At 36.1% G+C, this 10,348-nt stretch overlaps 2 protein-coding genes across 2 annotated transcripts; one reads left to right on the top strand and one right to left on the bottom strand.

Moving 5' to 3' along the window:
• Window positions 1-313: 313 nt before the first annotated feature.
• Window positions 314-5,401, top strand: LOC141683442 (alkaline/neutral invertase A, mitochondrial-like). Its single transcript, XM_074488173.1, has 6 exons — window positions 314-1,364; window positions 2,142-2,307; window positions 2,658-2,869; window positions 3,980-4,473; window positions 4,579-4,627; window positions 4,781-5,401. Exons 1-6 carry the CDS (start codon window positions 582-584, stop codon window positions 5,102-5,104), a joined length of 2,028 nt encoding a protein of 675 aa, XP_074344274.1. The 5' UTR covers window positions 314-581; the 3' UTR covers window positions 5,105-5,401.
• Window positions 5,402-5,771: 370 nt separating this feature from the next.
• Window positions 5,772-9,860, bottom strand: LOC141686694 (gibberellin 2-beta-dioxygenase 2-like). The gene is made up of 3 exons (XM_074491747.1): window positions 9,440-9,860; window positions 6,468-6,849; window positions 5,772-6,199 (listed from the first exon to the last, which is right to left on the bottom strand). Exons 1-3 carry the CDS (start codon window positions 9,823-9,825, stop codon window positions 5,936-5,938), a joined length of 1,032 nt encoding a protein of 343 aa, XP_074347848.1. The 5' UTR covers window positions 9,826-9,860; the 3' UTR covers window positions 5,772-5,935.
• Between the last annotated feature and the right edge of the window lie 488 nt (window positions 9,861-10,348).

Below are 10,348 nucleotides of genomic sequence, written 5' to 3'. Positions count from 1 at the left end.
TAGAAAAATATCGAAAACTAATTAAAAAAGTAAAAGATTTTTTCATTTAAAAAAAATTATAGTATACGCAAGTAATTAAACACAAAAAATCAAAATAAACAAGAATCACAAAAATTAAAAAAATCAAGCCAAGAAATTGGGTGAAAGACGTGAAAAGCACATGCAATGACACAACAGTCAATTTACCTATAAAGCACGTTACACAACACCCACCCGTACTCGATTCTTGGAAATTTCACTTTTTGAATGCCTATATATATCTCTTTCCCTTCTTACCAAACTCATTTCTCTGTTTCTCTCTTCAAACTCATCAACAATCTCAACTGTAAGTTCAACTTCATTCTCATCTCTCTCTCTCTCTCTCTCTCTATATTTTCTTTATTTTTATTTATATACACATTTATATTTTAATTACCACCTGTACATATATATATCTAACATCATTTCAGTTAATTCGTTTTTCAGAATTAGCAGATCTGATCATACTGTATCACACTTTTTAATTTGAAGAATCATCTTCATTTTAAATATTTATATAATTATTATATTTAAGTTTTTTGATATAACAAATTGTTATAAATATGAATGCTACTACCTGTATTGCCATTTCCAATATGACGCCTTGTTGTAGAATGATACTTGGTTGTAAGAATTCGTCGATTTTCGGATATTCGTTTCGAAAATGTGATCATAAAACGGTCCATAATTTGTCGAAAACGCAATTTAAGTTGTGCGGTTTGCGAGGTTATGTTAGTTGTAGTCATGATAAGGTTTTAGGTTATAGATGTGGGATTGATCCGAACCGGAAGGCTTTTTTTGGTTCCGGTTCCGATTGGGGACAACCTAGAGATTTTAAGAGTGGTTGTCGTCGTGTTAATGCTGGCGGTAGGAGTGTAGTTAATGTGGCATCGGATTATAGGAATCATTCAACTTCGGTTGAAGGTCATGTCAATGATAAGAGTTTCGAGAGGATTTATGTTCGTGGCGGATTGAATGTGAAGCCGTTGGTGATTGAAAGGGTAAAGAAAGGGGAGGATTTAAAGGAAGAGGAGCGTAGGGTAGGAGTTAATGGTTCGAGTGTAAATATTGATGATTCGAAAGGTTTGAATGGGAGTAAGGTTTTGTCTAGTAAGAGAGAGGTGTCCAAGGTTGAAAAAGAGGCTTGGGATTTGCTTCGTGGTGCTGTTGTTGATTATTGTGGTAACCCTGTTGGGACTGTTGCAGCTAGTGATCCAGCTGATTCTACACCACTCAACTATGATCAGGTCTTTATTCGTGATTTTGTCCCATCTGCTCTTGCATTCTTGCTTAATGGAGAAGGGGAGATTGTCAAGAATTTTTTGCTCCATACACTGCAATTACAGGTACTTAGTTTCCAGACTTGCTTAACAATTGGCGACACATTGAATTATTTTAAATATCTTTACGCATCTTATTTCATCATTTGTGCTTTACTTACCAGTATCGTAGTTTACATTGGAATCTACACCTTTTTTTTAATTTGAATAATTGGACTCACTGAGACACTCACACACCCACCTTATCTTTGTCAAGGTTGAACTCTCGACCTCCCGTGAAAGGAGTGAGTGAGATACCGCTAGACCAAGAGGCTTTTGGTCACAAATCTACATTTGATGACACTGATTCTAATTTTTGAAGAATATCAAAGTATAATGTCAGTGATATATACTCTATATATGTAGCTTTATGGAGCTGTGAGAATGTTCTGATAGCTAGCTGACAGAAGGTGGAAGTATAGGTATATGACAAAATGTGCAAGTATTGGTATACAGATGTAGTGATTCATGTTTTACATGGTTGCTGCCCTCAGCTGTTACCTGTAACTAAGAAGGAATAGCAAGGTGTAATAAGATGTTTTAGATTTGCATCACTCTTGTGAATCTGCAGGGGAATTCGATATAACGTGTCTAATTAGTATCACTAAGAGTGCTTCAGTAACACTCATTGAATTGTAGATAGCGAGAAACTTTTTTCTTTTCAATCACAACTGTCATGTTTTCTTTTTCTGTTGGATAGTTTCAGTGAGATGGTGTAAGCTAATGATGGTTTACATAAATGGCACAAGGTTAATTGTTTAATCCATCTGCATTATAATGTGGATTTTTTTTGTTCCCTCTCAGAGTTGGGAAAAAACTGTAGACTGCCACAGCCCTGGGCAGGGGTTGATGCCAGCAAGTTTTAAAGTCAAAAGTGTGGCTATTGATGGCAAAATTGGAGTATCAGAGGATGTTTTGGATCCAGATTTCGGTGAATCAGCCATAGGTCGTGTTGCACCTGTTGATTCTGGTAAGCTACGCCATTCTAGACTTTAAGAATTGTTAGTGGTCTTGCATGCATATTAAACAGGATTTTGTTGCCATGGTTTTTCAGCTGTTTTATAGTTGGTTGTTACTGTTTTCCATAATGGTTCAGTTCTCTTTTGTTTTCCATACTTTTTATCATTACTTGTTGATTCTAAAGGATAGGATGCATACTAACTATAGTCGTACTTTAGTTGCTTATATTCAAATGAGTTCCGGGCCTCATTTTGAGTGTTGGTCTGTCAATTACTCTGTTTCACTTTTTGAATTTCTTTGCCTTCATTGTCATTAAAGCATATTTTCTCCACGACAAATATAATTTGCCTACTTTTACAGGGTTGTGGTGGATCATTTTGTTAAGAGCTTATAGCAAGATCACAGGAGATAATGGGCTGCAAGCACGAGTGGATGTGCAGACAGGCATAAGACTGATACTTAATCTGTGTTTAACGGATGGATTTGACATGTTTCCTACGCTGTTAGTCACTGATGGATCCTGCATGATTGACAGAAGGATGGGCATTCATGGCCACCCTCTCGAAATTCAGGTGAAGCTTATTGATTTTAATATGGGGTTTTAGTTGAGTAATGTCTCTTATTCTACTTAGGTGCATGTTTAAAATGATTAGATTTGTATGTTTAAGGATATACCACTAACAATTGGCAAAAACTAGGTTTCTTTCCTTATACAAAGACAGGGCAAAGCTATAGTTTATTCTTAAGCGAAGTTCAAATTTGACTAATGTCTTGGTTTATATTAAAAAGGACCTTTGTAATGGCACTGTAATCCAATTAGTTGTTGAAAGCTGCAATTTGCACAGTTTAAAAAACCCTTGAAAAATTTATTATGTAAACCCAGAGGTAAAGATCAGTTTCTATTTGCACTCCAGTAAGTTGCTGGATAGTTAAAAAAGGATCAGACATCTTGTTATGCATGATTGTTCTCTCGAATTTGTTTGAAGATACATGATTTAGTAGAAACTTAGTGTATTAAGTTCTTTATTTGTGCTCTACTATTAATGTATCCTTATATAAGCCTTATATATGCCGAGTCACTAACTGCCGGTGCCTTTATTACTTCATATCAAAGTTTATCAAATACGTAACATCTGATGTGTCCCTGTAATGAAATTTGTCACTTTTTTTCTTTGAGGAGCAATGATACGTCAGAGCTCGTCAGAAATGAAAAACGAAATAGCGAGCTGCGAGCATAGGAGGAAAATCCTCTAATTCTTATCTAAATATACTTCAAAAAGGCTTTGTGAGAATATAAATAAGGTTGACTTTTTCCTAAAAGTAAACTGAAGGAAATGTTCCAAGCAACACTTTGAACTTTGACGTCATTATATTTTTATTTGAAGTTATGAGGACAAATCTGCACAAGAATGCCTGTAGCTGTAGGACAGCAGGAGTTCCTCCAGTGGAGACAGATATATGTGAATTCCATAGCATCTTAATTCTTAATCCAAGTCGGTGTTTGATTTATAAAAATAATTTCAATCTAATGAATAAGGACATCATAACAGATGGACCAGTATAGACTCAAACTTAAAAGTTTTTACTCATAACCCTATATTTTATTTTGTTAATCTACTTTTTGGCAGTATGCTTTTGTTAGCAATGAATATCTTCTAATTGCTGATATTTGTTGTAATCAGGCATTATTTTATTCAGCCTTGCGTTGCTCTCGAGAGATGCTTATCGTTAATGATTCCACAAAGAATTTAGTTGCAGTTGTTAACAACCGACTTAGCGCACTGTCCTTCCACATTAGAGAGTATTATTGGGTGGACATGAAGAAGATCAACGAGATATACCGATACAAAACTGAAGAATACTCGACGGATGCTATTAACAAGTTCAATATATATCCAGATCAGATACCTTCGTGGCTAGTAGACTGGATGCCTGAGACTGGAGGATATCTCATTGGCAATCTGCAGCCTGCTCATATGGACTTTAGATTCTTTACACTAGGAAATCTTTGGTCTATTGTTTCATCACTGGGCACACCCAAACAGAATGAGAGCATATTAAATTTGATTGAAGATAAATGGGATGATCTCGTGGCACATATGCCTTTAAAAATATGTTATCCTGCTCTGGAGTATGAGGAATGGCGTATAATAACTGGCAGTGACCCTAAAAATACGTGAGTTTTCTATTACTTCTCCTATCTATTCAGTATTCATTTTCATTGTTAGGGCATGCAGAAAGTAATCAGTTTTATTTACATGCTTACTTTTTCCTTCTGCAGCCCATGGTCATATCATAATGGTGGATCCTGGCCAACACTTCTCTGGCAGGTGTGCTTAACAGTACTTTAATTGATAAATAATATGCTCTGTTACAGCTTACTATTAGTAGTCATCCCAGCGTCAGATTAAAATTAATCAGCTAATTAGAGTTTGAAATTGTAAATTGTTTGCACTCAAGTATATTGCAACTCTGTGTTTCAGTTTACACTAGCTTGCATGAAGATGAAGAAACCAGAGCTAGCAAGAAAGGCAGTAGCTTTGGCGGAGAAGAAGCTATCAGAAGATCATTGGCCTGAATATTATGATACACGTCAGGGAAGATTTATAGGGAAACAATCTAGACTTTATCAGACATGGACAATTGCTGGCTTTCTAACATCGAAGCTGTTATTGGAAAATCCAGAGATGGCATCAAAGCTGTTTTGGGAGGAAGATTATGAACTGCTTGAGAGCTGTGTTTGTGCAATTGGCAAATCTGGTAGAAAGAAGTGTTCCCGGTTTGCTGCCAAATCACAAGTGGTCTAATATTAGAGACCCGGTTTGCGATAACTAACAATAAAAGATGAGACATTCTTTCTTATCCACTACTCTTTAGCTAGAAGCTTCACGGTATAAAACTGACAGGGATTGATTGAGAGGCTGGCGTGAATGACTACATCTAGATTTAAAATTTCAATTCTAAGAATAATTGTGTAGCTGACTTGATTAAAGTATAGAGTTCGAAGATAATGTATGAGACTCTGAGCAGTGCTGTACTGACCGTAGTTCTCTTCATAGTATGTTTGCTCTGTTATATGCTAGAATTCCACATTTCCTTTTTAACCGTAGTGGCATGATTTTCATTTTCCTGGAGGGCAAAAAATTCTCAAATTGAATTGAGGCTTTGAACCTCGAAAAATGAAACAGGCTGACAGTTTCTTACACTAAATAGCTAAACACCCATGAATCACGATCATTCTTTCCACCACCACCTAAACATCAAATGCATTGTAGACATAAATTAACATTTCAAAATTTCAGAGCTGTTTTAGAAAATTACGTACAAACTAAACCATTTATGTCTTTGATTTGTGGCTTATGTTTTAGACCTTGTCTTCATTATGGCATCCTATTATTTCACATCTTTCAGACGTTTCGTCTAATTTGCAAAGATTGTAATTTAAAAGAATTCTAAAATTAAACCAGAGGCCTTAGCATTACAACAAAAGGAACTATAAGTCTACAATACTCATGTTCTGACACACTAAATCACTACAAGTAAACAACTCTATAGCCGGGCCGTACGTATAACCAAAATTGCCCGTTGGTGTTACTGAAAACTTAGCTAACTGCGTTACTGATAATGCTGTCCTTGCCCTAATCTTTGGTTTCTTCATCTGATTGCAATCTAAAAAGTTTAAGCCGGCTGTCCCCGAGTCGTAGAGAATAAACAACCTTCTTATATTCAGCCCAAGTAAAAGGTCTGTAAACAGCAGGCCTCTCCAGTGTCACCAGCTCCTTTGGACAAGTAAGCCTAGCATGGAAAGGAGGTGCACAAAAGTATGCCATTGATATTCTAGCTTTGTTTGAGTTAGCCATGGCTCTATGCATCACACTCACAAATCTTCCATTTGTCATTGCCTTCACAAAACAAAATACAGAAACTCCTTTTAATTATTTCTTTGCAAATAGACTTGGAGCATTGAATTATATTAATATTGACATTATTAGTATCAGAAAATTGACGGAATTAAATGCCCGTTTGTATTATGAGATTTCAATCCGCTTAATGAGAATGTGAATGAGATTTCAAAAAAGAATGTTATAGAACTTCATTCTCGTTCACGTTAATATGGTTGAAATTTCACGATCGAAATAGCCGAGGAAAGAGCGAGCAGATAAGAGTTACCTGCAAGGCATCACCCACATTAACACAGAGGGCAGTGGGATCAGGGGAGATAGGGACCCAGACCCCATCACCGAGGGAGATTTGGAGGCCAGCAACACCGTTGGATCTTAAGATAGTTAAGATCTGAGGGTCAGTATGCTCTCCAAATCCAATCCTATTAGTAATTTGTCGAGGAAAGGAAGGAGAAGATGACGTGTCAGAATTATTAGTATTGGGAAGAAGAGGGGGATAGTGATTGAGCCTGAAGAGAGAGTCATTGTCAACGTCTGTGATTAAGCTGCTGAAAACAGAGGTATCTGGGACCCCCAATCCTTCAGCCATCATTTCCAATACTTCACAGGCCACCTTCCTAATTGCTTCCACATACACACTTACCGCACACCTGTCACAATCATGCCCAAAAACATACATTGTTATTCCGCATTCCTCACCAACTCAATCCTCGCTACTCCTCCATTATATGCATAGTAATGCATGCATGATTATATATATGCTTTTCCTCATTTCTCATGAATGATAAGGCATTCCATCTACTTGGGTGAATATATTGGAGACTACTCACACTGTGTGGATAGGCTCCGATATATTCACTACACTTAACGTACTATCCTTAATGTGTTTACAACAGACAATTTAGATTTTTCAAGTTATCGCATTTATTATCCGCGCACAATAATGACCTACAATAGACGAGAAACCATATAAACAAATATCTGTGGATGTGTTATATGTACGACGCAAGATGTATTGTTGAATTTAGTATTTAAGTTTTAATCATTCTATTTTTCAAGGAATGTGTGAAACTGATTCAAATTGGAGCTTCATTCAAGGTGGTCACAGCATAAGATTCCCTATCTCTAATATATGCAAAGTTCCCAGCTCATAACCTGTTTACAGCTTGTTGATGTATGCTTCTGACTTGACAATCTCATTCAGTATCTTTCCTCCTGTAGCTACTACACACAGCGTGCAGTTATCTTCTTCCATGGCCATATTAAATATATTTGTTTGTCATTAAGATACAACTCATACTATACATTTGGTTCCCAAATTTATTATCACATTTTTCAGATTTCTATGAGGCTCGTTAATCAATCAAACATATTTTTTTATTTGTCAAAGGAGCGATATCTGCAATTATGCCTTATCTGTTAGTGTATGTCCTCCTGTTGTATAGATAACGACAGTCAAACCGAAGACCCTTCCCCGGTTTCATGGTCCATGCAGGCACATATGAATCGCGCCTGCACTAGTGGACCTATGATGTTTCAACATAATTTCTGATTTTAAACATCTACAATCGGCTTTTAATAAGGTTTAGACTCAATTGACTGCTACATTCAGTTGGGATATTTGCATAACATACCTACAGGCTACGGACACTACAGGAAAACATGGCATAACCTACCGAGAAAGATGATCGATAATAATTGAAAATTGTCGATTTTGAACTTAAAACCGACCAACAATTGTGATAGATTTTAACTGGTTTTTATGTAGTTAGAGATATATATCTTTTTTTATATCAAGAAGAGAATCTTTATGATTCAGATTTTAATTTCACGTTCACATAACATAAAAGGCTGGCTAGATGCCCTAAAAGTTTTGTGGTTCATATGCACCTCGAATCTAAGTTCCCTTGTATTGCATGAAAGCAGATCCTTTTTTCTCTAAAATCTATCTTTTCCGTTTCGGGGGTAGCTAATTTCAGCAAAAGATTCCAGGTGTACAATCCTGAAAATGCCATGTAAAAAGGTAATGGTCCAAGGCATGCAAATATGGAGACCGTACCTCCTTAAAGGTATCAGTAGTACTACAATATACAGCTAGCAAAGATGCATTTTTGAGATCAAGTACTAGTATCAAGTACAGCATCTATGACACTAACTCTGACCACCCTCACTCTTGCTCCCTAAAGAGACTGAAAAGTAATACCAGTGCTAGATAAACACACTTTTATTAGGGGATCAGAACAGGAGCCAGTTGTTTATCTGATGGACACTTCTAGTATCAACGTATATAGCAAATCCTTAGTTGCACCAAATCTGGCATATGAACATGCTCCATGAAAAACCTTATTATATCTAGGCACGGTAATCGATTCATATATATTGCTGGTGACACTACAACAGTCAACAGTATTATAGTCACGGTTTTTTATTAAAGGCCCTCTAGCACAACCACAATTTTGAAAAAACCAAGATTAAAAAAAAAGTATCTCGAAGGAGAATAAAGAAAAATTTCTACTGATTTTTAACTTTTAACTTCCCAACCAAGACTGCAATCCATCATGTGAGCCCCCTTGTTTCTCATTCTCCCCCATGTAGGCGTCTGAATATGAGATTATATTAAAAAAAAAAGTTGTGCGCTAAAACCCTAGGAAGACGACTTATTGAAGCAGAGTAAAAAAGAGCATCGACCGACTGGGGGCAAGATGTGCCTCAACCATCTCTAACTTTTTGGTGTGTTGACAATTAGGAAAAGGAGACTTCACCCACTTCCACAGATGCTTAGGTGGTGAACAATTAAGCCACCTTTATCTGAGCTGGTTAAACCACAAACATCACACCCCCTATATAATTTTCACCCACAAGTCTACTAATCTATCCCACCTAAACCCACATCTATAACCTAATTTCAAACAATCAAACCTCTATATGCATGTGTTGTTGTAATACATAATTACATACATAATCATAGCTACCATACATATATCTTCTGTTCCCCCTATAATTATTTAGTCTTTTTAGCAACACATACATGATAATCTTTTAACTAGAATGTACAAACAATAGCCGCATCATTGTTAATTTTTGCAAAAAGAGCTTGTTTATTGTCTAAAACTATGGCGATTTAACTACTATTCAGGTTTTAAAAAAGAAAGAGTTGTTTCGGTCTTGCTTGGAGATCACCCTTCATTAAGATTATACTCTTGCATGTAACATATATATAAGAATGTAGAGATTTGGTACCTGAATCTTGTTGGATCAGCAGAAGCAACAGTTTGTGACCTTTCGAAAACAGAAAGCGGGTTTTTAGTATCCATGATAAGGTATTCAACCTCTCCACTATCTCCATTAAACCCTATGTTCTTGCTCCCATAACCATACGGATTCGCCGGACCAGCTTTCTGCTTCTCCGTTACCGTCTTTCCGAAAAACTCAAAACATTCAACTTCCATATTTCTTATGGTATCTTCAGACACACCGTGATTGATCACCTTAAAGAAACCAATATCTTCACTAGCCTTCACAATCAACTTGGACACCTCTGATCTTTTGTTCAAAAAGTCGATTATTGGAAGCTCCATGTCTCTAATCTTTTCGGTGCTATTTGGAGCTAGGCTTGCCAGAACCATATTGAAATTCAGAGAAAAGTTTTAGTGATTGAAAAAAATTTGTAGTGATGGTAAGAGGAGTGCCATAAGAAATAGTCACTTGTTTATATAAGAGCTAGAAACTAATATTTAATAAAAAACGATAAAAAGTACCCAATTTTTTTTCAAAAGCCACGTGCGCATGTTAATCGATTTTCGATTATAGTAATATTAAGCGAAATGGAAACCTCTAATTTATTTTAAATCTCGAATTACTGGATAATGCATGACTTAATAAATGCACATATAGAAAGTAGAAATTGAAGAGAGAGAATTATTGTTCAATATATTTTTCAGTGTGTCTGATTTCAATAACGGAAGGTCCTATTTATACTTACTTACAGAAAGATAGAATAAGATTACACATATTACGAAAAGATAAGATATGATTGCACTTGCTATGAAAAGATAAGATAGGATTGCACGTGCTACGAAAGGATAAGATAGAATTTAATCAAAAAATTTCTTTACTAAGTTTCTTCTCTGAGAAGTTGTGCGAGTCTTC

The sequence above is a fragment of the Apium graveolens genome, chromosome 9 (assembly GCF_009905375.1).
Source record: "Apium graveolens cultivar Ventura chromosome 9, ASM990537v1, whole genome shotgun sequence".
Taxonomy (NCBI): Eukaryota; Viridiplantae; Streptophyta; class Magnoliopsida; order Apiales; family Apiaceae; genus Apium; species Apium graveolens.
Note: the sequence above shows the minus strand (reverse complement) of the source record. Positions and strands in the feature narration are given on the sequence as shown.